The following is a 26,740-nucleotide window of genomic DNA, read 5'->3' as shown; positions in this document are numbered from 1 at the left end:
CACCATGAACATGCAAAAATAAAATTCCAGAAACATATTCGTTTTAATGTTTGGTATGGTAGGAGCCACTTACATTCTGGCTCTCTGATCGTAATTTAAAATTCAACAAGTGCGATGAGTTGTTTAATTTCCACATAAAGACACACGAATAATAATTACCCATAACCACATAAGCATCTTATATATATGGGAATGACGTGATTCTTGCAAGCTGCAACTGAATCTTTTGTTTATTTCGCCAATTCTGAAGAAGGGTCCTCTTGGAATCTGATACCATCTAGCTGCTCCATGGAAAACTCTCATGTTTGTGAGGGTGGGAGAGGAAGATACTGATTTTTGATGAAAGAGATAAATGTTTATGTTTATTTTTTTTTGCTTTTTATTATGATAATAACAGATAATTAAAACAGCAGTATACAATACTAACCATAGAATTATCAAGTACTTAAAGAAAATCTCTTCCTTTTATTTTATTTCCTTGAGAAGATTAGGACTAAGCCGTCAACTTTGGCCATGGTTCAATGTTACTGTATATACATCAGTACTTGGTTGTTTTGGAGTTTGACACCATTATATTCCGTGGAAAATTAGAAAAAGCTCTTCTTAATCGCTGTTCAGAATCTTAACTGGATAGCTCCTACGAAAAACAATTAGTCCTCATACACATACCTATTCAAAACATGTCACTATTTCTTTCTTATTTTAGTTCATAATCTTCCATTTACACCCTCATAACACACTATAAAACAAGTTACACCAACTCAACTTATAATCATTTGAGCTTAACCAAGTTTGTCGAGAAACCATATACCTTGCATCGAACACTTTTCAAACCAACCTGCATCATGGAACAGGAACTCATCATGTTCAAAGGTTCATGGAAAGGCAACAAGAGTTGCTTCAAGTGAAGCTGGATATGATCCAAGGATGAGGTGGCGTGCTGCTAATCCAGCAGTAGAGACCACACGCGCTTGGAAGGGACAACATGGTCGTGCGGCGAACTCAGATAACACCTCACTTGATAACGATGAAACTTTCAACAGTTTCATTCGACGTGCCAAGGGTAAACTTAGAACCGTGTCCCACATCGGTCGGGAGCAGAGCAACGTTACACCTGTACCACTACGAGATGATGACGAGGCTAATGCTAGGGATAACCTAAACGACCAGTTTTTGAATTTTATCAAGAGTTCGAAGAAGAAGTTGAGAAGTACATCAAGCATGAGGAAGCATGGTTCCTTCAACAGACGGTGACCATTGATAAACCAGGGAACCTCAAAGAGAGTGATTTGACATGTGGGTCCATCCAATATTCTGTTATATATACTGCATGAAAATAAGATCCTAAGCCATGCAAGCATTATTATACTTTACATTTTTTCTATTTCAAGCACAGTAAATGTGAAATGTTTATTTGGGGGGAATAATTTCCACTGGTTTATTGTTTGTTTGTAAGAAATTAATATACATTGATGTTTTGTCTTTAATGAAAGGTTTCTGATTAATCTGTAGTGTTTTTATTGAAAGAATAATTAATATCAGTTTATTAACAGGAAGGATCAGAGGGCAGCTATATATAGGAAATGACTCAATGAACATACATACCTGCATTAGACCCAACACCTCTACTTCTTCACCGACTTTAATGACGCCTTGTTCAACACGGCCAGTGGCAACTGTTCCACGTCCCTTCATCACAAATGAAAAATATAAAGCAGCTGAAATGATGGAAACCATTGCCCCCATATTTATTTATGTCCATACAATCCAATATATGTAATGAAACAAATGCAGATTTTGAGAGAACTAAGTGTTGAAAATAGAAATTTTGATATTCTCTTTAAGGAAAAAAAAACAATTATATGAGACAACAGTTTTTAAAGCACTATGTTAAGATTTAAATTACCACTGCGTCATATCATTACAAAGAGCAAGGCCGTAACAAATGCTACCTCCTTTCCTTTTTTATTCTTCAAAAACCCTAGACCGAATTAAGAATTTGAAATTTAAGATTTTGAAATTTTATCCTTCACCTAACTAGAGATTTAGAAGAAAAAGAAAGAATTTGTTAAAGTGACCACAGTTACAAAGATGACCGGTATTATAAACATCTATTCCACATATGCTCCAGTGTTCATAATCCCATCTGCTTATGACGTTAAGCACATCAATAATTGCTGTAGTTTGAGTGAACTGAAGGAGCATATAAGGAATTTAAAGCAATTTTAACATAAACAGAATAGTAATAAATAGTACTTCTTAAACAGTGTCGTTACCTAAACGGTGTTTATACTGGAGCAGATGGAAAGTGATAGAACATGATAAAAACACAAGACTTACATTACAAATTGTAACAATTTATAACTGAGGCCATCTTTACTTCAATGAATCTGCTTTCTTCAAAAATTAACCCAAAAAATAAAGTTCAGGTCCTTTTACCTGAATTGAGAACACATCTTCAATTGGCATTAGGAAGGGCTTGTCTAGTTGGCGAACAGGGTCAGGAATGTATGCATCTACAACATCCATTAATTTTAGAATGGCCTGTCTTCCAATCTCGTCATTTGTACCCTGTAAAGTAGACAACGCTGAACCTCTAATGATCGGGATTTCATCCCCAGGGAACTTGTAGAAGCTCAGTAGCTCTGCAAAAAACATTATCATAAAAACACATTTTAGCAAACACAAAGATTACAGAAACTTAAGCAGGTTTATTCATTTTCTGAGCATGGACAAGAGAAGAAAAGCCTTAGAGAAACAGCCTACCACGTAACTCCATTTCTACAAGCTCTAACAACTCTGGATCATCAACAGCATCAACTTTATTTAGAAAGCAAACAAGAGATGGCACACCAACCTGCATAATACATTTAAAGATAAAATATGTCAATCTAGAAGTAAGGAGAAAGGTGTAGACGTTCTAGGTATATATATACAAACCACATCAGTAGAATACCTACTTGGCGAGCAAGAAGAATGTGCTCCTTGGTTTGAGGCATTGGTCCATCAGGTGCAGATACAACAAGTATACCACCATCCATCTGGGCAGCTCCCGTAATCATATTCTGAAAAAAAACAGACAATTATAAAGCATACAGTGAACAAGAATTAATTTGTTATTTAAACTAAATAAAACCATTAGATAAACCATCTAGTAAGTACATCAAGGCAAGCTGGAATGCTAAACCCACCAGCATTCATGGAAAATAGGAATCTGACAAATGCAGCTGTTGCCAATATACAGTGTAATCAATACCTATAAAATATATTTTGTTACAAACTAATCTACTTCCAAATTCCTAGCATAAATTTTCCATCTCATTTTGAAAAGAAGGTCAGGCTACACAAGCACCAAAATATGCTAAATTCCACAATTAACTATTATACAAGGTAAAATTGCTTAAATTTGTTCGCCACAACTTAGCTACCCAGCTTCCGTTAGGCAATTGATAACTCCAATAGAAAAAAAAATTCTTAGAGAAACTAAATCAAATTCGAAAGCTTACTTTAACATAATCCGCGTGTCCAGGGCAGTCCACATGCGCATAATGTCGTTTTGCAATCTCATACTCCACATGAGCCTGAAAACCGAAATATAGAGCAAGCATACATATCAACAGAAAACAACACAATCGATTGCAAGACCAAAAGAGTGCGATTCCATACCATTGCAATGGTGATTCCTCTCTTCTTCTCTTCAGGAGCCTTGTCAATTTCATCAAAGGCCACAGCCTTAGCCTTCCCTTCATCCGCAAGCACCTGATCAAACCTAATTGAGTAATAAACACCAAAACATCCACCTCAACACACATTTAAACAAAGAGTGAATCAAGACCTTGGTGATTGCCGCAGTTAGCGTGGTCTTCCCATGATCCACGTGTCCAATAGTTTCGACATTAACGTGAGGCTTCCTGCAAAGTCAAACAATAAGATGAACAAAACAAGTAAAAGACATACTAATAACGATTACTATTACTTGTATATTTTAAATTTTGCGACGAAAAAGAGAAAGCGAGAGTGTTACGTTCTGGTGAAAGTTGCCATGGATCTCCACCATGGATTGGAATTGAAAGAATAGAAGGAGGTGGAGGTGTAGTCACTGGGAGGAGAGAGAGGAGAACGAGATACGGAAGAGTGGATTTGAGAGGCTAAGGGGAAGAGGCGGCGAGAAGTGGAAGAGGAGTGTCTGAGAAGAAGAGTGGCCATTGAAGAAGTGATGAGGAGAATGAAAAGCCCTAACTATGGAGTGCAGAGGCGAGGGTTTTAGGAGAAGGAAGACAAAAGTGAAGAGCAGTGAGTGCGAAGAGCGAGGGTTTTAGAATGGGCGCCCGACACCGACCCGTCATATTCGTGCGGCCCAATTCGAGCACTCTCATAATGTTTCGGAGCACATACATACTTCTTTTTTTCTGTTACAAATGTTTTTTTCTTCTTGCTCCGACAGAAAATATTTGAAGTGATTTTTATCTTATTGACTTAATTTAAAGTTTTAGATAAATGAATTAATTCGTGTCTGGTTTAACTTATTTAGTTAAATGGTATCTTTTGGTAAATTTTAGGTATATTTTATGAGAAATAATTCTGTTCGAGGTAGAAAAAATTATATATTAGGACAGGGTTATTCTGGTTCAAAAACTGACCATTTTTCTCTTTATTTTATTTTTTTATGAAAATGCATTAACTTGTGATAAGTATAAATAAAATGAATAAATAAATTAAAAGATAATTAATGTAATATAGGTTTTACTTGTTTGTTTAGTATAGATGCTTTATATTCAACTTTTTTCATTTTGAGTCAACTCTAATTTTCTTTTCTTATTTTTTAAACGAATGTATAGATAGGAGTTTTATACTTTTAGTCGGTATTTCCTCTTTTGAATTTTTAAACGAATGTATATAATTGTTTCTTTGCTTAAAATCATTTGCTTTTGTCGATGAAATCATATAAAATAGTTACGTATTGTTGCTCTTTTGTAAGCAATAAAATATTTTCAATTTTAATGTTGTGATACTTTTCAATTAAATTTGTTTTTTAAGAAACTTTTAAAGGACAATGTTCTCTTTGCATCTTTTACTCCTTATCAATCTTTATTAGTATACTTTGACTTCAATTGAAGGGAGCCTAATGGTTGATTGGATGATTCAATTTCTATTTTAAACTCTCCATTGGTTGATGGAAATATCATGGTGAAAGAAAAAAGAAAAATTTAATGATGGGAAGTTGCTTGATGATGGACAATATCTATCTTGTACTTCTAAGATTTAGTTTTAGACATGTTCCTACAAAACTTAAGTGCTCATATTTTTGCACTATTATTTTGGTAGACTTCAAGATTTAATAATTTATAATATTTTTGTTGATGTTAATTTTTATTGTATATTTTCTTATCATACATATTAATATGTATGATACAAAAAATATGTAATAAATATCAATATCAACAAAAATATTATAAGTTATTAAATTAAGAATTAAAACTTGATATAATGTATCAACTTATATTGAACTATGGGTTATTTATAATATTATATATTAGAAAAAATGGTTAAAATTGAATTCGGATATATATATATATTAATAAATAAATAAAGGTTAAAGCTTCTAGCTAGAACCTTGATCATGCAAAAAATTGTGTTAGGTGTACAAACATATTTAATATTTATTTTATATAACTTAATTCTATATTTACCTATATTTTTCTATTATATTTTCTTTTTTCCTTTTAATTTACAAAATTATTATCTCGTTTTAATATGATTTTTATTTTATATGATGGTGAAAATAACTATTCTTGTTTTTGTTTTTTGTGTATAGCTTTTTGTTCTCGATTCATTTGAACATATACTTTGCTGGTTGGATTTGTTATTTTGAGCCAATTCCTTCGAGAAATTGACTTTCATACGAATCTTTGAAAACATGAAACAAATTAAAAGTAGAAAACAATTTATAAAATGTAATAGTTTTGCTTCGTATTGTTAATCACTTTGACTATACATTTAAATTTAGCACGACAGTGAATTGAAATTAATATTATCATTTTTAAAAACACTTTATGAACAATATTGATATAGTACAATTCGGTTAAAATAGTATAGTCCAAATTAAAATTAATATAGTTTGATTCAAAAGTGTAATTAGAAAAAATGTTTGGTTCATAACAGTTGGTTCATATCATTGTTCGGTTCACTAAATTCAGTTTAGTTTGTTAGAATAAAAGACAATTCAATTCAATTTGTTTGAATAAAATTAACGAAAATTTGTATGAATTAAATATAAAATATGTGACAATAATACTGACTTTGTATGTGGCAATGACACTTGCTTGACATATGACACACGAATAATAATTACCCATAACCACATACGCATCTTATATATATGGGAATGACGTGATTCTTGCAAGCTGCAACTGAAACTTTTGTTTATTTCGTCAATTCTGAATAAGGGTCCTCTTGGAATCTGATACCATCTAGCTGCTCCATGGAAAACTCTCATGTTTGTGAGGGTGGGAGAGGAAGATACTGATTTTTGATGAAAGAGATAAATGTTTATGTTTATTTTTTTTTGCTTTTTATTATGATAATAACAGATAATTAAAACAGCAGTATACAATACTAACCATAGAATTATCAAGTACTTAAAGAAAATCTCTTCCTTTTATTTTATTTCCTTGAGAAGATTAGGACTAAGCCGTCAACTTTGGCCATGGTTCAATGTTACTGTATATACGTCAGTACTTGGTTGTTTTGGAGTTTGACACCATTATATTCCGTGGAAAATTAGAAAAAGCTCTTCTTAATCGCTGTTCAGAATCTTAACTGGATAGCTCCTACGAAAAACAATTAGTCCTCATACACATACCTATTCAAAACATGTCACTATTTCTTTCTTATTTTAGTTCATAATCTTCCATTTACACCCTCATAACACACTATAAAACAAGTTACACCAACTCAACTTATAATCATTTGAGCTTAACCAAGTTTGTCGAGAAACCATATACCTTGCATCGAACACTTTTCAAACCAACCTGCATCATGGAACAGGAACTCATCATGTTCAAAGGTTCATGGAAAGGCAACAAGAGTTGCTTCAAGTGAAGCTGGATATGATCCAAGGATGAGGTGGCGTGCTGCTAATCCAGCAGTAGAGACCACACGCGCTTGGAAGGGACAACATGGTCGTGCGGCGAACTCAGATAACACCTCACTTGATAACGATGAAACTTTCAACAGTTTCATTCGACGTGCCAAGGGTAAACTTAGAACCGTGTCCCACATCGGTCGGGAGCAGAGCAACGTTACACTGTACCACTACGAGATGATGACGAGGCTAATGCTAGGGATAACCTAAACGACCAGTTTTCGAATTTTATCAAGAGTTCGAAGAAGAAGTTGAGAAGTACATCAAGCATGAGGAAGCATGGTTCCTTCAACAGACGGTGACCATTGATAAACCAGGGAACCTCAAAGAGAGTGATTTGACATGTGGGTCCATCCAATATTCTGTTATATATACTGCATGAAAATAAGATCCTAAGCCATGCAAGCATTATTATACTTTACATTTTTTTCTATTTCAAGCACAGTAAATGTGAAATGTTTATTTGGGGGGAATAATTTCCACTGGTTTATTGTTTGTTTGTAAGAAATTAATATACATTGATGTTTTGTCTTTAATGAAAGGTTTCTGATTAATCTGTAGTGTTTTTATTGAAAGAATAATTAATACCAGTTTATTAACAGGAAGGATCAGAGGGCAGCTATATATAGGAAATGAGTCAATGAACATACATACCTGCATTAGACCCAACACCTCTACTTCTTCACCGACTTTAATGACGCCTTGTTCAACACGGCCAATGGCAACTGTTCCACGTCCCTTCATCACAAATGAAAAATATAAAGCAGCTGAAATGATGGAAACCATTGCCCCCATATTTATTTATGTCCATACAATCCAATATATGTAATGAAACAATTGCAGATTTTGAGAGAACTAAGTGTTGAAAATAGAAATTTTGATATTCTCTTTAAGGGAAAAAAAAACAATTATATGAGACAACAATTTTTAAAGCACTATGTTAAGATTTAAATTACCACTGCGTCATATCATTACAAAGAGCAAGGCCGTAACAAATGCTACCTCCTTTCCTTTTTTATTCTTCAAAAACCCTAGACCGAATTAAGAATTTGAAATTTAAGATTTTGAAATTTTATCCTTCACCTAACTAGAGATTTAGAAGAAAAAGAAAGAATTTGTTAAAGTGACCACAGTTACAAAGATGACCGGTATTATAAACATCTATTCCACATATGCTCCAGTGTTCATAATCCCATCTGCTTACGATGTTAAGCACATCAATAATTGTTGTAGTTTGAGTGAACTGAAGGAGCATATAAGGAATTTAAAGCAATTTTAACGTAAACAGAATAGTAATAAATAGTACTTCTTAAACAGTGTCGTTACCTAAACGGTGTTTATACTGGAGCAGATGGAAAGTGATAGAACATGATAAAAACACAAGACTTACATTACAAATTGTAACAATTTTATAACTGAGGCCATCTTTACTTCAATGAATCTGCTTTCTTCAAAAATTAACCCAAAAAATAAAGTTCAGGTCCTTTTACCTGAATTGAGAACACATCTTCAATTGGCATTAGGAAGGGCTTGTCAAGTTCGCGAACAGGGTCAGGAATGTATGCATCTACAACATCCATTAATTTTAGAATGGCCTGTCTTCCAATCTCGTCATTTGTACCCTGTAAAGTAGACAACGCTGAACCTCTAATGATCGGGATTTCATCCCCAGGGAACTTGTAGAAGCTCAGTAGCTCTGCAAAAAACATTATCATAAAAACACATTTTAGCAAACACAAAGATTACAGAAACTTAAGCAGGTTTATTCATTTTCTGAGCATGGACAAGAGAAGAAAAGCCTTAGAGAAACAGCCTACCACGTAACTCCATTTCTACAAGCTCTAACAACTCTGGATCATCAACAGCATCAACTTTATTTAGAAAGCAAACAAGAGATGGCACACCAACCTGCATAATACATTTAAAGATAAAATATGTCAATCTAGAAGTAAGGAGAAAGGTGTAGACGTTCTAGGTATATATATACAAACCACATCAGTAGAATACCTACTTGGCGAGCAAGAAGAATGTGCTCCTTGGTTTGAGGCATTGGTCCATCAGGTGCAGATACAACAAGTATACCACCATCCATCTGGGCAGCTCCCGTAATCATATTCTGAAAAAAAAACAGACAATTATAAAGCATACAGTGAACAAGAATTAATTTGTTATTTAAACTAAATAAAACCATTAGATAAACCATCTAGTAAGTACATCAAGGCAAGCTGGAATGCTAAACCCACCAGCATTCATGGAAAATAGGAATCTGACAAATGCAGCTGTTGCCAATATACAGTGTAATCAATACCTATAAAATATATTTTGTTACAAACTAATCTACTTCCAAATTCCTAGCATAAATTTTCCATCTCATTTTAAAAAGAAGGTCAGGCTACACAAGCACCAAAATATGCTAAATTCCACAATTAAGTATTATACAAGGTAAAATTGCTTAAATTTGTTCGCCACAACTTAGCCACCCAGCTTCCGTTAGGCAATTGATAACACCAATAAAAAAAAACATTCTTAGAGAAACTAAACCAAATTCGAAAGCTTACTTTAACATAATCCGCGTGTCCAGGGCAGTCCACATGCGCATAATGTCGTTTTGCAGTCTCATACTCCACATGAGCCTGAAAACCGAAATATAGAGCAAGCATACATATCAACAGAAAACAACACAATCGATTGCAAGACCAAAAGAGTGCGATTCCATACCGTTACAATGGTGATTCCTCTCTTCTTCTCTTCAGGAGCCTTGTCAATTTCATCAAATGCCACAGCCTTAGCCTTCCCTTCATCCGCAAGCACCTGATCAAACCTAATTGAGTAATAAACACCAAAACATCCACCTCAACACACATTTAAACAAAGAGTGAATCAAGACCTTGGTGATTGCCGCAGTTAGCGTGGTCTTCCCATGATCCACGTGTCCAATAGTTCCGACATTAACGTGAGGCTTCCTGCAAAGGGGAGTAGAGAGAGGAGAACGAGATACGGAAGAGTGGATTTGAGAGGCTAAGGGGAAGAGGCGGCGAGAAGTGGAAGAGGAGTGTTTGAGAAGAAGAGTGGCCATTGAAGAAGTGATGAGAAGAATGAAAATCCCTAACTATGGAGTACAGAGGCGAGGGTTTTAGGAGAAGGAAGACAAAAGCGAAGAGCAGTGAGTGCGAAGAGCGAGGGTTTTAGAATGGGCGCCCGACACCGACCCGTCATATTCGTGCGGCCCAATTCGAGCACTCTCATAATGTTTCGGAGCACATACATACTTCTTTTTTTCTGTTACAAATGTTTTTTTCTTCTTGCTCCGACAGAAAATATTTGAAGTGATTTTTATCTTATTGACTTAATTTAAAGTTTTAGATAAATGAATTAATTCGTGTCTGGTTTAACTTATTTAGTTAAATGGTATCTTTTGGTAAATTTTGGTATACTTTATGAGAAATAATTCTGTTCGAGGTAGAAAAAATTATATATTAGGACAGGGTTATTCTGGTTCAAAAACTGACCATTTTTCTCTTTATTTTATTTTTTTTATGAAAATGCATTAACTTGTGATAAGTATAAATAAAATGAATAAATAAATTAAAAGATAATTTATGTAATATAGGTTTTACTTGTTTGTTTAGTATAGATGCTTTATATTCAACTTTTTTCATTTTGAGTCAACTCTAATTTTCTTTTCTTATTTTTTAAACGAATGTATAGATAGGAGTTTTATACTTTTAGTCGGTATTTCCTCTTTTGAATTTTTAAACGAATGTATATAATAGTTTCTTTGCTTAAAATCATTTGCTTTTGTCGATGAAATCATATAAAATAGTTACGTATTGTTGCTCTTTTGTAAGCAATAAAATATTTTCGATTTTAATGTTGTGATACTTTTCAATTAAATTTGTTTTTTAAGAAACTTTTAAAGGACAATGTTCTCTTTGCATCTTTTACTCCTTATCAATCTTTATTAGTATACTTTGACTTCAATTGAAGGGAGCCTAATGGTTGATTGGATGATTCAATTTCTATTTTAAACTCTCCATTGGTTTATGGAAATATCATGGTGAAAGAAAAAAGAAAAATTTAATGATGGGAAGTTGCTTGATGATGGACAATATCTATCTTGTACTTCTAAGATTTAGTTTTAGACATGTTCCTACAAAACTTAAGTCCTCATATTTTTGCACTATTATTTTGGTAGACTTCAAGATTTAATAATTTATAATATTTTTGTTGATGTTAATTTTTATTGTATATTTTCTTATCATACATATTAATATGTATGATACAAAAAATATGTAATAAATATCAATATCAACAAAAATATTATAAGTTATTAAATTACAAATTAAAACTTGATATAATGTATCAACTTATATTGAACTATGGATTATTTATAATATTATATATTAGAAAAAATTGTTAAAATTGAATTCGGATATATATATATATATATATATATATATATATATATATTAATAAATAAATAAAGGTTAAAGCTTCTAACTAGAACCTTGATCATGCAAAAAATTGTGTTAGGTGTACAAACATATTTAATATTTATTTTATATAACTTAAATCTATATTTATCTGTATTTTTCTATTATATTTTCTTTTTTCCTTTTAATTTACAAAATTATTATCTCGTTTTAATATGATTTTTATTTTATATGATGGTGAAAATAACTATTCTTGTTTTTGTTTTTTGTGTATAGCTTTTTGTTCTCGATTCATTTGAACATATACTTTGCTGGTTGGATTTGTTATTTTGAGCCAATTCCTTCGAGAAATTGACTTTCATACGAATCTTTGAAAACATGAAACAAATTAAAAGTAGAAAACAATTTATAAAATGTAATAGTTTTGCTTCGTACTGTTAATCACTTTGACTATACATTTAAATTTAGCACGACAGTGAATTGAAATTAATATTATCATTTTTAAAAACACTTTATGAACAATATTGATATAGTACAATTCGGTTAAAATAGTATAGTCCAAATTAAAATTAATATAGTTTGATTCAAAAGTGTAATTAGAAAAAATGTTTGGTTCATAACAGTTGGTTCATATCGTTGTTCGGTTCACTAAATTCAGTTTAGTTTGTTAGAATAATAGACAATTCAATTCAATTTGTTTGAATAAAATTAACGAAAATTTGTATGAATTAAATATAAAATATGTGACAATAATACTGACTTTGTATGTGGTAATGACACTTGCTTGACATATGACACTGCCATGTGTCATAATGTTGACTTGGATGTGAACAATTTTTTAAAATTTTTTAAAAAATTTAAAAAATAAAAAAAATAACGAAATGCACATGATTGTCGTTGTTCACTTTTGGTTAACAATTTAAATGTCGTCACAAAAAATAATCAAATTGATCATAATTTATACAAATTAATATTTTTTTAACTTAAAAAAGTAAAATGATATTTTAACACAAAAAAAAAGTCACATCAGATAATAAGAGAAAATTGTCAAAATATCATTGTCCTTCATAAAAATATGACCAAATCGAAGAAAGAGAAACGAAACTTGGGACAAATGATGTCTTTAAGAATAAAAAAAATAATATTCTCTTCCCCCGACCTCTTCACCTTTTATCTACAACTTCCCTCTTTTCTTCAGAATTTGCTCATTCCTCGTGCTCATTGGAAGGTGTTGCGCTTTCCTATCACACAAAGGTGTTGTCTTCTTCCGGTGAAGTGTTGGTTGGCTTACGTTTGTGTGATGTCCGAAATTACCCATATCCTCGATTAATCCGGTTGGGCTGAATCCAGCCAAACCCGAATGTTGCTTAGCTCTAGGTGCAGAGCTGAACTTAGGGTTTTGTTGTTTGTTCCTTGGTCTTCTATCAATCCAACACATTTGATCCTTGCATAAACTTGGAAAGCTTAATAATTTAGGAGACAAACATGCTAGTTTATGAAAGCATAAATACAATGTAGGCATACACAATCTTAAACATAAAACATAAACCACAAAAGTGAGTAACTCCTAATAAAGCAAATATTATTAAAAAAGTAAAACACCCATGTCACATCATAAAAATAAATAATTATAAATATATTTAAATAATGGTTTAACACATCTCAAGACATCTAATGCATCATCAATATTCTTTGGACAATAATATAAATAATATTAACTACTAAGAATATTTTGTTGTAACGACTAAACATTTATATTGAAGTATGTCAAACAACAAACCCATCTTATTCATCTTTGGATTGATTTATCATCAACCAAAACAAAACCTTCTAATTATCACATTTTACCATCACATGTATGTAATCTGGCAAAATATTAATTTTCTTTTGGAACAACCAATATTCGCATGATATACATAAACACTGATGTTTAACATTTTTCACTAACTATGATCATTAACTGCAAAAAGTATTAAACTTGAATATTTTGTTAACTTCTTGATTTAATTTACTCACAAAAAATATTAAACTACCAAAACATTGAATATTTTATTTATACTGAAACTAAATATTTACAGGTATTTATTTTAATACAAAAATTTTATCAGGTTTTTATCTTCTCCCACGCGCATGAACTAACCCCTAAACGGAATCTCTGCCGGCACACTTTAGAGCAAACCACAGCCATTGACGGCCAAAAAAAGGGCCTGGAAAATCAAATTGCCGCTTGCGAAGCCGCCGTCCCGAACCAGATCGCCGCCGTCGCGAGCCACCTCCGCTGCGACGAAACCAGAGCCAGCAGATGTCTCGCGAAACCAGGCTGCCACGACGAACCACCACACGTTGACGAAGCCACGCGTTGCAGAACCACTGCAAATCAGATCGACGACGAGGGCACTTTCTGAAGCGAAATCCCCATCACTGCGGCGTCGGCCACCACGCAGCCACCTGCGACGAAAAAAGCTGCCCGGAGAAGACGCGAAACCAGACGCGAACACACCTACATTGCGAGAATCCTCCACCTCCGTTCCAAACAGAACCGCAGGCCACCGTGACAGAAATCGATGTCGATTGCGCCAATGCGACAGCTACCACGGTACCTGCAAAAAACTAGACCAGACAGACCCCCGCGAAGCAACCCACCGTCGACGAGAACGCAACTTCAAGAAAGGGTTCAGTCTTCTTCATCGTGATTTGGCCGTGCTCAATGAAGAAGAAGGGTTTGAAATCCAAGCGAGAGACGAAAGGTTAAAGAAATTGGGGATTTAGGGTTCTTCGAAACCCTTGAGAATCAGATTTTGGGATTATCTTGATTAGGGCTGCCAACGTTTGGTGACTTCAAATTCGAAATAGACAACCTAAAAAATACGTTGTTTTTTGGTTGATTCTAAACAAAGCATTCATTCATCTACCATCTACGATCACAGAACTAATGCAGTATCTCAAGTCACACCATGCTGTTTCATCTTCTCTTTTCAATCAATTCTCTTATCACTCTATGACATTCTTCCTCTCTTTCTCAACCAAAAGCCGTTGCCTACACTTCAACGAAACCACTTCAATAATTGATTACCTGAATTCCGACTTGCAGTTCTCCAGAACCCAATCCCTTTATGTCTCCAAACGTGTTTCAGGGTGCAGATTCCCTCAAAACCCCTTATCAGTGCTCACTTTCTTCAAACAAATAGGCTTTTCCCAAAGCCAGATTCTCTCCCTGATTCGTCAAAGACCCCAGATACTGTTTACAAACGTTGAGAAAATCTTGAGACCCAAAATTCAGCTCTTTCAGATGTCTGGATTCCAGGGTTACGAGTTATGCAGCTTCATTTCAAAGAATCCCTCCATTTTGACTCATAGCTTGAAGAAAACATCGGTCCCCTCAGTTGAAGCTATTAGGAAAATTGTCTACGACCAGAAAGATTTTATTCTTGTTTTGCACAGATGTGGCTGGATACTCCCAAAGTACAAAAGAATTATGGAGAATGTCGTCTTCTTGGAGAGTTGTGGCATTCTTGGGACTCATCTTTCATTGCTACTCAAACTTCATCCAAGGCTTTTCGTTGCACAGCGGTCTACTATTGAAAACAATGTTTCTCGAGCTGTAGACTTGGGTTTCCGTGAAAATTCAAGAATGCTTGTCCATGCAATTCATACATTAAGTTGTTTGAGCGATAAAACATTTGAGAGAAAGTTGAAACTAATTAATTGTTTTGGTTTTTCGAAGGATGAGGGCCTGCAAATGTTCAAGAGAACCCCGACTTTGTTTAGAACATCAGAGAAGAAGTTGAAAGTTGGAATGAAATTCTTCTTGCATACAGTTATGCTGCCCAAGTCAGTCCTTATTCACCAGCCTAAGATTTTAATGTACAGCATGGAGGATCGCGTGCTTCCTCGATATAAAGTCTTCCAACTGTTGAAATCAAAAAATCTCTGCAAGAAAGTCCCCAGTTATATTCATGTGTTGTGCTTGTCTGAGGAGATGTTCTTGGACAAGTATATATCACAGTTCAGAGAAAATGCAGAGGAGTTATTAGTAGCATACAAGGGTCATTATCTGGAGGCATAACCATACCTTCAATTCTGTTTTTTCACTCTTCCACAGGGTTCTAATACTGAAATTATTTAGATATAGTTGTGCATAACCATGGAATGTCTCATTGTAGTAATGAAGATGGCTCGTTTATTGTATCTGTTTATTGATTATGCATCTTTCTTTCCCATGGTAATTTGGTGGTCATAAGAACCTTGGAAGATCCACACGAAAATAAGCAATCCACTTTGACTGCTCCTTTAAAGAGGTATGCAGAGTATACTTTTCTTGATCTTGTTGACTTGTTCCCCAGCTGGGATATACTCCAATGTTGAATTGTAAAATTAGCCTGTATTCATCTTCCAGCACCCTTGTTTAGCTTTTAAATCGCTGAGCATTAATTAGACTGTTTCTATGTTGTGAATTATGTAAGTTAATTTGATTAGTCAAATTTGTATGTGCGTAAGTAGGATTGATATCGAGTTTCCTTTTACTCCCTTCCACCTTCTACTATTAAGAGAGAAAAAATCAAGAAGAACGTGGGTTGCATTAGTAAATCTTAGGTGGTACTTGAAAGTTGAAACCATTGAGACATTATTATGCTGCTTTATTGTCAACGTTTAAGACTGCTTTTTTTTAATGGCTTTTCAATGAGGGACTAAAGGTATGCATCACTGCTTTCACTTGTTTATCACTGGAATATATTTGGTAGTATTTGAACTAAGCTAAAAAATGCCAAAATATAATCCCTTCAACTGCAGCTGCAACAAATCTTCTTACAATCTCTTTCCCTTACAAGATGGACCATTCTTTGCTGTGACAGTTTCATCTTGTCACCTTGCAGTGGCCCTCCAGCCCCGTCTTATGATTTCCTGACTCAACAGCTAAACCTGAAAACAATCAAAGAAGAGTTCATATTTTGTATATTAATTCTGATGCATTATCTTTGAAGGTCCGTCTCATGATATTTTGTATCACTCTTCTGCAGGGTTGTTATATTATAATAGATAAATATTACAATAGACAACATATGTGTATAAGGACACACATTAAAAGAAATAATTATCTATTTATTTTAAAAATCAAATAATTTTAAAAATAATCTTTAGAAATACATACCGTGGGTTAAATCGATTCAATATAGAATTCGAGCATTTTAGAGATTTGTATGAAGATTTTAAATTTAAAAAACTAATAATACTATTTAAGAACTAAAATAATAATTTATTAGATATTAAAGGTTAGAGTTGAAATATATTTTTATTTTTACGGTAAATCAGTTTAATAATAAATCAAATGAATAAAATAATTATTCAGAGAAGTAATACTTTAAACATAATATATTCTTTAATAATTTATTAAATGACCAACTAGTTATAAATTCTAAAATTATAAATTTAATATAATAATAAAACAAAAAAAAATATTACTTCTCTAAATTTAGGGAGCCCATTAACTATAATACAGTAACATTCGCAAGAAATTTTTTTCTTCTAGTCTCTAAAATACGCCATTTCAAAGTATAGTTTATTGTTAACTCTACTTGGTTACATAGTGAACTAATTTTCAAGTGTTTTATTAATGGTGGTAAATTCAAAACCCCATTACCATTATGAAAAAGCAGATAAGTTCTTGCATGTGATTGTTAGGTGTAATAAAGTAGTTTCGAACCTTAGTGTAGTCAAAGTTCTCTCTAATAACAACCGTCCCACCTTAAAAAAACACTTACGGGAATCATAAAAGCTGGTCCAGTATTTTGAATTTGAGTCAAAATAACTGGTTCTAGAAGTGTCAAGTTTGGTACATAATGGTTTGTTTTCTAAAAGATGGTGGTAGTGACATAAATCAGCGGTGGAACCGGGAAGAGTAAATGGTATAAGAAAGAAGAAATCTTTGGCGTGAGTTGAAAATTAGAACTTTGTTTCTTTCGAGCTGCATGACTTGGACTCGCTTTCCCCCCCTCTCTTTCTGTCTTTTGTGAAAGAACATGACAACGTTAAACTATCTATTAACTGAGATAAATGTGGAAGCAATACTCAACCAGCAACGTTAGATTGAGATAAATTTAACTACGGTTGATACACTACACCATGAACATGCAAAAATAAAATTCCAGAAACATATTCGTTTTAATGTTTGGTATGGTAGGAGCCACTTACATTCTGGCTCTCTGATCGTAATTTAAAATTCAACAAGTGCGATGAGTTGTTTAATTTCCACATAAAGACACACGAATAATAATTACCCATAACCACATAAGCATCTTATATATATGGGAATGACGTGATTCTTGCAAGCTGCAACTGAAACTTTTGTTTATTTCGCCAATTCTGAAGAAGGGTCCTCTTGGAATCTGATACCATCTAGCTGCTCCATGGAAAACTCTCATGTTTGTGAGGGTGGGAGAGGAAGATACTGATTTTTGATGAAAGAGATAAATGTTTATGTTTATTTTTTTTGCTTTTTATTATGATAATAACAGATAATTAAAACAATAGTATACAATACTAACCATAGAATTATCAAGTACTTAAAGAAAATCTCTTCCTTTTATTTTATTTCCTTGAGAAGATTAGGACTAAGCCGTCAACTTTGGCCATGGTTCAATGTTACTGTATATACATTAGTACTTGGTTGTTTTGGAGTTTGACACCATTATATTCCGTGGAAAATTAGAAAAAGCTCTTCTTAATCGCTGTTCAGAATCTTAACTGGATAGCTCCTACGAAAAACAATTAGTCCTCATACACATACCTATTCAAAACATGTCACTATTTCTTTCTTATTTTAGTTCATAATCTTCCATTTACACCCTCATAACACACTATAAAACAAGTTACACCAACTCAACTTATAATCATTTGAGCTTAACCAAGTTTGTCGAGAAACCATATACCTTGCATCGAACACTTTTCAAACCAACTTGCATCATGGAACAGGAACTCATCATGTTCAAAGGTTCATGGAAAGGCAACAAGAGTTGCTTCAAGTGAAGCTGGATATGATCCAAGGATGAGGTGGCGTGCTGCTAATCCAGCAGTAGAGACCACACGCGCTTGGAAGGGACAACATGGTCGTGCGGCGAACTCAGATAACACCTCACTTGATAACGATGAAACTTTCAACAGTTTCATTCGACGTGCCAAGGGTAAACTTAGAACCGTGTCCCACATCGGTCGGGAGCAGAGCAACGTTACACCTGTACCACTACGAGATGATGACGAGGCTAATGCTAGGGATAACCTAAACGACCAGTTTTCGAATTTTATATAGAGTTCGAACACTACGCCAAATTTAACAATAGACAGCGCATTTTAGACAACGCTTATTTAATTAAGCGCTATAAATGGAAATGTGGAACATTAGACGACGCTTTATTAGATAAATGTTGTCTAAATGAATACCCATAGATAGCGCCTTTTTAAATAAATGCTATTTATATTTAATTATTTTAAAAATAAAATTAAACATTTTAAATAGATCAAACAGAGAGCGTTTAAATAAAAAAGTGTATTCTATGTATTCAAAACAGAGAGCGCTTAAGTATAATAGCACGTATATGTATTAAAGAAAATTTTCCCCGCGCCATACACTTCACGTTTTCTCTTCTACAACCCTCACGCATCATATGTATTAAAAAAATTATTCTCCTGCGCAATAACTTCGTGTTTTCTCTTCTACAACCCTCACGCAACAGCACCCGCGACTCCTACTGTAGTAGCATTTGCGTTCTCCAACCACAAGAACATATCCCTTTCCAACCACAATAGCTTTCATTCTTCAAGCGGGTGTTGTCGATTAAGGGTTTGGGAAAGTATTCCGTGTTGCGACAGCGAGTGGGCGCTCTCCATCAATTTTTGCAGCGGCGGACGACTTCTCTCGTATTCTGGCAGCGAACGAACGACGACGACCAACAACCACTGCAGTGAGTACCAAACTCTCTTATTTTTCTCCTTCTACCTCCTATTTTGTTCATTCTTTATTCCTTTTTATCTATTTTGGCCATCGTTGGAAGAAAAACTTGGATACCAAACTTTGTAATTTAGGGCAAAAATTGGAAGAAAAGCATAAAAATTAGAAGGAAGAATGAGAGGAGCGAATAACCATTCTTAGGGGACTCATTATGATCAGAGAAGGGGGAAAAGAAAAGTAATTATATGATCGTACTCTCATGATTAGTGTATAAGAAAGGTGAAAGCTTGATTATATGAAATCAAATATATATTCAAATCAATGCATCCATCTTCATTTGAGAGTACTTAGGTTCATTTTAATATTCATATTCATAGTCTATCCATGCTATTTGACCTGCACTCACATTCTGCATCCACACCACCATATTTCAAGTAGTTTAGGAACTTTATACAGTTTAACCAAAACGAGTTTCCTTTTTAGAGCTTTCTATGCATATCCACTTAAGTCATACATCGTATATCAAGCTTTGGCATTGCATCTAGAAGTGGATGAGTTGAATTGGTTTGTTGTTGTGAATTGGTTGATTAAACTCATGTTCACACCATTATTCTGATTTTCATATTAGTTTGATCAAGAGATTTATCTCATAAGAATTTCAATAGGTACACATAATTTTATTGCATTTATAATTGCATGATAGCACTTAAAGTTTATTCCATTCACGGTGGGATGCTTAACATATGAATTCAGTTTTGCAGCATAGATTGGATTACTTTCATGCATATGAATTAGTGGGAGGTGCATTCTATCTGTGAAAAAAATTTATTCATTTAGGTGTTGGAATGTTTATTTAATTGCATATGATTTGTTTTGAACTCATTTTGCATATGCTACGGTCTGGTATGAATTAATGGGGAGTGCTCTGCTGCTGTAATGTGATAAATTCACTATTGTCTTGTGTTATTTGCCACTATCTTGCACTGATTGAATACTATCATGACATTCCAAGCATTTTCTTATTTAGCTTAGCACTACATCTAGGTTAATCTTCTTCTCAATTAGTTTAATTCATCTTTTCATTTTTCTTCCATCATTTAGCATTCCATTTATCATGTTGATGCATAAATCTGGTTCTGAATTTAATTATTTCTCTGCTGCCAAAATTTGATTCTCTGCTAGCATATAAAATATGGACTTTGATTTTCTTGTCATGTAGTAGCACTTTATCACAACAAATCTAATAATGCATAGTGAGTTTAATATGGTATTTTGTTGTTGTCACGTGCTTAATTGTTATTGCTATATGTTATATACACTCTTTGCTATAATTTCACACGACATTCCTGGTGAAATTAATATTCTGCATTTTATCATGTAGCACTTTGCTATAATTTCATCTATTGTTGTCACGCAGTACTTAAATTCATTTTAATATTTACATTCATAATCCATTCATGCTATTTAATCTGCACTCACATTCTGCATCCACACCACCATATTTCAAGTAGTTTGATAAGTTTATGCAGTTTAACCACTGTGAGTTTCTATTTTAGAGCTTTCTATGCATACCACTTAATTCATATACATGGCATATCAAGCTTTAACATTGCATCTAGAAGTGGATGAGTTGAATTGGTTTGCTGTTGTGATTTGAATCCCGAATCTGTCATGGCTCTTGTATTATGTCTTGATATGAATTGGATTAGGTAGGTTGGGATTGTAGTTAAGTCTAAATTTTGTCCAGTATATTGAACTCATGTTTACACATTCATTCTGAATTTTATATCAGTTTGATCAAGAAATTAATCTCAAAGGAATTCCAATGGGTGCACATAATTTTCTTGCATTCATAATTGCATGACAGCACTTCAAATTTATTCCATTCATGATGGGATGCTTAACATGTGAATTCAGTTCTCCAGTAGAAATTGGGTTACTCTCATGCATATGAATTAGTGGTAGGTGCATTCTATCCGTGAAGAAAATTCATTCATTTAGGCAGCTATCCATTCTTGTTTTGATCATGCATTTAGTTTAACTTTTGATTAAATAAATTATTCATCTTCTTTCTTAATTCTTTTCTTAATTTACTTTTAATTTTATTTTCTCCCATTTTCAAGTTTCATTTCATTTTTAGGAAATCTGTAAAAGGAATGTGGCAAAAATGGTTCCAAATTTCTATGGTAATATTCAAGTAGTACATAAATATGTTTTAAGTTGTTAGTTGTCAGTGGGAAGCGGAGATAATTAAGTTATGACACAATCCAACCATGTGCTTTTTTTGCAATTATAGCCACATAAAGTATTAATTACATCATTAAATTTAAAGTATTATTTCTTATATTTATAAAAGAACACTTTACTTTTAAATTTAATCGTATTTTAAAAGACTAATTAAAATAATAAAATAAACTAATTAAAATAATAAAACGTTACTTTTAAAATTAACTAAAGTACTAATATATATTTAAACTAAAATGTATTAAATACTAATATATATTTAAACTAAAATGTATTCAACACTAATATATATTTAAACTAAAATTTCTTCCGTTAATGTGTTGTTTTTTCATGTGTGAGTTATTAGTTGTAAATACTATATGGATAGTGCATTTAAAAATATAATTTGACCAAATGCTTAAACATTCTAAACATACGAACAGAAAGTATTATCTTCTTCCGTTTTTCATTTTTACTAATTGTATTCTTATTCTTGTTTTAAATTTGTAGTTGTTGACTTTGGTACACACAAATCACAGTGTAATTTTAAATAGTGAGTATATTTCTTGATAATGGGGTGATTTTGATTGACTAATGTAATTTTATTTTTGTTTGTTGTAGTATTTTCCTAGTTGCAGATGTCAACAATATTCTGACAACCAAATCATTGAAGTCAGGGAAGATTGGTGTTTTTATCTCATTAGTAAATGTTTATAGGTTAGTTGTATATTGCCTTATACCTAAATAGGGAAGTTTAGGAACAATGTTTTGTATGTAGTATTTTGGCCCCACAATCTGCCAAAAATGGGACATGATGGATGAGAACCAAAAATTTTAGCTCTTCCTTATTTTTTCATGTAATAAGTTCATACTTTTTTTTAAATATATAAATTTCATTATGTTTTGTGTAACTGTGTGAGAATTTTCAATTCTCCTTCATTTTAGTTACTCTATAATCTGAATCACATTTGGTTAGTTTTTTATTAGTTGTTATAGCTGTCATAAATTTTTTCTACAGGTAACATTATAATGAGAAGGAATGAACAAAAGTTAAATAATTATAAATAAAAAAAAATCAAACCAATACAGAGGGCTTGTTTCAAAAAACGTCATCTATTGATGAATTTAAAAACGCCTCCCATTAATAAAGCGCTATCTATTAATGGAAAAGTGCTCTTATAGATAGCGCTTGTTGAGTCAAGTGTTGTCTATAACAGTCCCGATAGATAACACTTTTTGTAGAAAACGTTATCTGTTAGAAATTATATAGATAGCGCTTGTCTAAACAAGTGCTGTGTATAAGGTGTCATTAGACAGCGCTTTTTTACAAGCGCTATCTATTAATAGACACCGCTCTAATAGACAGCGCTTAAAAAACGCTATCTATTAATATAAAAAATGCTGTCTATTGACAATTTTGGCGTAGTGGAAGAAGAAGTTGAGAAGTACATCAAGCATGAGGAAGCATGGTTCCTTCAACAGACGATGACCATTGATAAACCAGGGAACCTCAAAGAGAGTGATTTGACATGTGGGTCCATCCAATATTCTGTTATATATACTGCATGAAAATAAGATCCTAAGCCATGCAAGCATTATTATACTTTACATTTTTTTCTATTTCAAGCACAATAAATGTGAAATGTTTATTTGGGGGGAATAATTTCGACTGGTTTATTGTTTGTTTGTAAGAAATTAATATACATTGATGTTTTGTCTTTAATGAAAGGTTTCTGATTAATCTGTAGTGTTTTTATTGAAAAGAATAATTAATATCAGTTTATTAACAGGAAGGATCAGAGGGCAGCTATATATAGGAAATGACTCAATGAACATACATACCTGCATTAGACCCAACACCTCTACTTCTTCACCGACTTTAATGACGCCTTGTTCAACACGGCCAGTGGCAACTGTTCCACGTCCCTTCATCACAAATGAAAAATATAAAGCAGCTGAAATGATGGAAACCATTGCCCCCATATTTATTTATGTCCATACAATCCAATATATGTAATGAAACAAATGCAGATTTTGAGAGAACTAAGTGTTGAAAATAGAAATTTTGATATTCTCTTTAAGGGGAAAAAAAACAATTATATGAGACAACAGTTTTTAAAGCACTATGTTAAGATTTAAATTACCACTGCGTCATATCATTACAAAGAGCAAGGCCGTAACAAATGCTACCTCCTTTCCTTTTTTATTCTTCAAAAACCCTAGACCGAATTAAGAATTTGAAATTTAAGATTTTGAAATTTTATCCTTCACCTAACTAGAGATTTAGAAGAACAAGAAAGAATTTGTTAAAGTGACCACAGTTACAAAGATGACCGGTATTATAAACATCTATTCCACATATGCTCCAGTGTTCATAATCCCATCTGCTTATGATGTTAAGCACATCAATAATTGTTGTAGTTTGAGTGAACTGAAGGAGCATATAAGGAATTTAAAGCAATTTTAACGTAAATAGAATAGTAATAAATAGTACTTCTTAAACAGTGTCGTTACCTAAACGGTGTTTATACTGGAGCAGATGGAAAGTGATAGAACATGATAAAAACACAAGACTTACATTACAAATTGTAACAATTTTATAACTAAGGCCATCTTTACTTCAATGAATCTGCTTTCTTCAAAAATTAACCCAAAAAATAAAGTTCAGGTCCTTTTACCTGAATTGAGAACACATCTTCAATTGGCATTAGGAAGGGCTTGTCAAGTTGGCGAACAGGGTCAGGAATGTATGCATCTACAACATCCATTAATTTTAGAATGGCCTGTCTTCCAATCTCGTCATTTGTACCCTGTAAAGTAGACAACGCTGAACCTCTAATGATCGGGATTTCATCCCCAGGGAACTTGTAGAAGCTCAGTAGCTCTGCAAAAAACATTATCATAAAAACACATTTTAGCAAACACAAATATTACAAAAACTTAAGCAGGTTTATTCATTTTCTGAGCATGGACAAGAGAAGAGAAGCCTTAGAGAAACACCCTACCACGTAACTCCATTGCTACAAGCTCTAACAACTCTAGATCATCAACAGCATCAAGTTTATTTAGAAAGCAAACAAGAGATGGCACACCAACCTGCATAATACATTTAAAGATAAAATATGTCAATCTAGAAGTAAGGAGAAAGGTGTAGACGTTCTAGGTATATATATACAAACCACATCAGTAGAATACCTACTTGGCGAGCAAGAAGAATGTGCTCCTTGGTTTGAGGCATTGGTCCATCAGGTGCAGATACAACAAGTATACCACCATCCATCTGGGCAGCTCCCGTAATCATATTTTGAAAAAAAAAATAGACAATTATAAAGCATACAGTGAACAAGAATTAATTTGTTATTTAAACTAAATAAAACCATTAGATAAACCATCTAGTAAGTACATCAAGGCAAGCTGGAATGCTAAACCCACCAGCATTCATGGAAAATAGGAATCTGACAAATGCAGTTGTTGCCAATATACAGTCTAATCAATACCTATAAAATATATTTTGTTACAAACTAATCTACTTCCAAATTCCTAGCATAAATTTTCCATCTCATTTTGAAAAGAAGGTCAGGCTACACAAGCACCAAAATATGCTAAATTCCACAATTAACTATTATACAAGGTAAAATTGCTTAAATTTGTTCGCCACAACTTAGCCACCCAGCTTCCGTTAGGCAATTGATAACTCCAATAAAAAAAAACATTCTTAGAGAAACTAAACCAAATTCGAAAGCTTACTTTAACATAATCCGCGTGTCCAGGGTAGTCCACATGCGCATAATGTCATTTTGCAGTCTCATACTCCACATGAGCCTGAAAACCGAAATATAGAGCAAGCATACATATCAACAGAAAACAACACAATCGATTGCAAGACCAAAAGAGTGTGATTCCATACCGTTGCAATGGTGATTCCTCTCTTCTTCTCTTCAGGAGCCTTGTCAATTTCATCAAAGGCCACAGCCTTAGCCTTCCCTTCATCCGCAAGCACCTGATCAAACCTAATTGAGTAATAAACACCAAAACATCCACCTCAACACACATTTAAACAAAGAGTGAATCAAGACCTTGGTGATTGCCGCAGTTAGCGTGGTCTTCCCATGATCCACGTGTCCAATAGTTCCGACATTAACGTGAGGCTTCCTGCAAAGTCAAACAATAAGATGAATAAAAAAAGTAAAAGACATACTAATAACGATTACTGTTACTTGTATATTTTAAATTTTGCGACGAAAAAGAGAAAACGAGAGTGTTACGTTCTGGTGAAAGTTGCCATGGATCTCCACCATGGATTGGAATTGAAAGAATAGAAGGAGGTGGAGGTGGAGTCATGGGAGTAGAGAGAGGAGAACGAGATACGGAAGAGTGGATTTGAGAGGCTAAGGGGAAGAGGCGGCGAGAAGTGGAAGAGGAGTGTCTGAGAAGAAGAGTGGCCATTGAAGAAGTGATGAGGAGAATGAAAATCCCTAACTATGGAGTACAGAGGCGAGGGTTTTAGGAGAAGGAAGACAAAAGCGAAGAGCAGTGAGTGCGAAGAGCGAGGGTTTTAGAATGGGCGCTCGACACCGACCCGTCATATTCGTGCGGCCCAATTCGAGCACTCTCATAATGTTTCAGAGCACATACATACTTCTTTTTTTCTGTTACAAATGTTTTTTTCTTCTTGCTCCGACAAAAAATATTTGAAGTGATTTTTATCTTATTGACTTAATTTAAAGTTTTAGATAAATGAATTAATTCGTGTCTGGTTTAACTTATTTAGTTAAATGGTATCTTTTGGTAAATTTTAGGTATACTTTATGAGAAATAATTCTGTTCGAGGTAGAAAAAATTATATATTAGGACAGGGTTATTCTGGTTCAAAAACTGACCATTTTTCTCTTTATTTTTTTTTTTATGAAAATGCATTAACCTGTGATAAGTATAAATAAAATGAATAAATAGATTAAAAGATAATTTATGTAATTAAGCATGTTATTTATATTCAAA

The 26,740-nt window shown here is 33.3% G+C and overlaps 3 protein-coding genes, 1 long non-coding RNA gene and 1 pseudogene across 4 annotated transcripts; 1 reads left to right on the top strand and 4 right to left on the bottom strand.

Moving 5' to 3' along the window:
* Nucleotides 1-1,410: 1,410 nt before the first annotated feature.
* On the bottom strand, nucleotides 1,411-3,623 carry LOC114172678 (elongation factor Tu, mitochondrial-like). Its single transcript, XM_028057011.1, has 5 exons — nucleotides 3,507-3,623; nucleotides 2,961-3,065; nucleotides 2,767-2,857; nucleotides 2,440-2,645; nucleotides 1,411-1,689 (listed from the first exon to the last, which is right to left on the bottom strand). Exons 1-5 carry the CDS (start codon nucleotides 3,606-3,608, stop codon nucleotides 1,411-1,413), a joined length of 783 nt encoding a protein of 260 aa, XP_027912812.1. The 5' UTR covers nucleotides 3,609-3,623.
* A 68-nt stretch (nucleotides 3,624-3,691) lies between these two features.
* On the bottom strand, nucleotides 3,692-3,911 carry LOC114172682. Its single transcript, XR_003602221.1, has 2 exons — nucleotides 3,836-3,911; nucleotides 3,692-3,759 (listed from the first exon to the last, which is right to left on the bottom strand). It is a non-coding gene; the product is annotated as an uncharacterized LOC114172682 (long non-coding RNA).
* Nucleotides 3,912-6,965: 3,054 nt separating this feature from the next.
* On the bottom strand, nucleotides 6,966-10,220 carry LOC114172677 (elongation factor Tu, mitochondrial-like). The gene is made up of 8 exons (XM_028057010.1): nucleotides 10,032-10,220; nucleotides 9,863-9,955; nucleotides 9,703-9,777; nucleotides 9,156-9,260; nucleotides 8,962-9,052; nucleotides 8,635-8,840; nucleotides 7,799-7,882; nucleotides 6,966-7,031 (listed from the first exon to the last, which is right to left on the bottom strand). The coding sequence occupies exons 1-8, from the start codon at nucleotides 10,218-10,220 to the stop codon at nucleotides 6,966-6,968; spliced, it is 909 nt and encodes a 302-aa protein (XP_027912811.1).
* Nucleotides 10,221-14,361: 4,141 nt separating this feature from the next.
* On the top strand, nucleotides 14,362-15,700 carry LOC114172674 (transcription termination factor MTERF5, chloroplastic-like). Its single transcript, XM_028057008.1, has one exon. The coding sequence runs from the start codon at nucleotides 14,510-14,512 to the stop codon at nucleotides 15,641-15,643; it is 1,134 nt and encodes a 377-aa protein (XP_027912809.1). The 5' UTR covers nucleotides 14,362-14,509; the 3' UTR covers nucleotides 15,644-15,700.
* A 7,779-nt stretch (nucleotides 15,701-23,479) lies between these two features.
* LOC114172676 lies at nucleotides 23,480-26,188 on the bottom strand (annotated as a pseudogene).
* Nucleotides 26,189-26,740: the final 552 nt, after the last annotated feature.

Source organism: Vigna unguiculata, unplaced genomic scaffold, assembly GCF_004118075.2.
Source record: "Vigna unguiculata cultivar IT97K-499-35 unplaced genomic scaffold, ASM411807v1 contig_678, whole genome shotgun sequence".
Taxonomy (NCBI): Eukaryota; Viridiplantae; Streptophyta; class Magnoliopsida; order Fabales; family Fabaceae; genus Vigna; species Vigna unguiculata.
Note: the sequence above shows the minus strand (reverse complement) of the source record. Positions and strands in the feature narration are given on the sequence as shown.

Excerpts from the sequence above, each read along its gene's own strand:
- LOC114172678 (XM_028057011.1), bottom strand. The coding sequence starts at position 3,608 with ATGCTTGCTCTATATTTCGGTTTTCAGGCTCATGTGGAGTATGAGATT. Across the intron at positions 3,066-3,506 it reads GACACGCGGATTATGTTAAA|AATATGATTACGGGAGCTGC; the intron begins GTAAGCTTTCGA and ends GTTTTTTTTCAG. Across the intron at positions 2,646-2,766 it reads TGTAGAAATGGAGTTACGTG|AGCTACTGAGCTTCTACAAG; the intron begins GTAGGCTGTTTC and ends TGTTTTTTGCAG.
- LOC114172677 (XM_028057010.1), bottom strand. The coding sequence starts at position 10,220 with ATGGCCACTCTTCTTCTCAAACACTCCTCTTCCACTTCTCGCCGCCTC. Across the intron at positions 8,841-8,961 it reads TGTAGAAATGGAGTTACGTG|AGCTACTGAGCTTCTACAAG; the intron begins GTAGGCTGTTTC and ends TGTTTTTTGCAG. Across the intron at positions 7,883-8,634 it reads AAGATGTGTTCTCAATTCAG|GGACGTGGAACAGTTGCCAT; the intron begins GTAAAAGGACCT and ends TTTGTGATGAAG.
- LOC114172674 (XM_028057008.1), top strand. The coding sequence starts at position 14,510 with ATGCAGTATCTCAAGTCACACCATGCTGTTTCATCTTCTCTTTTCAAT.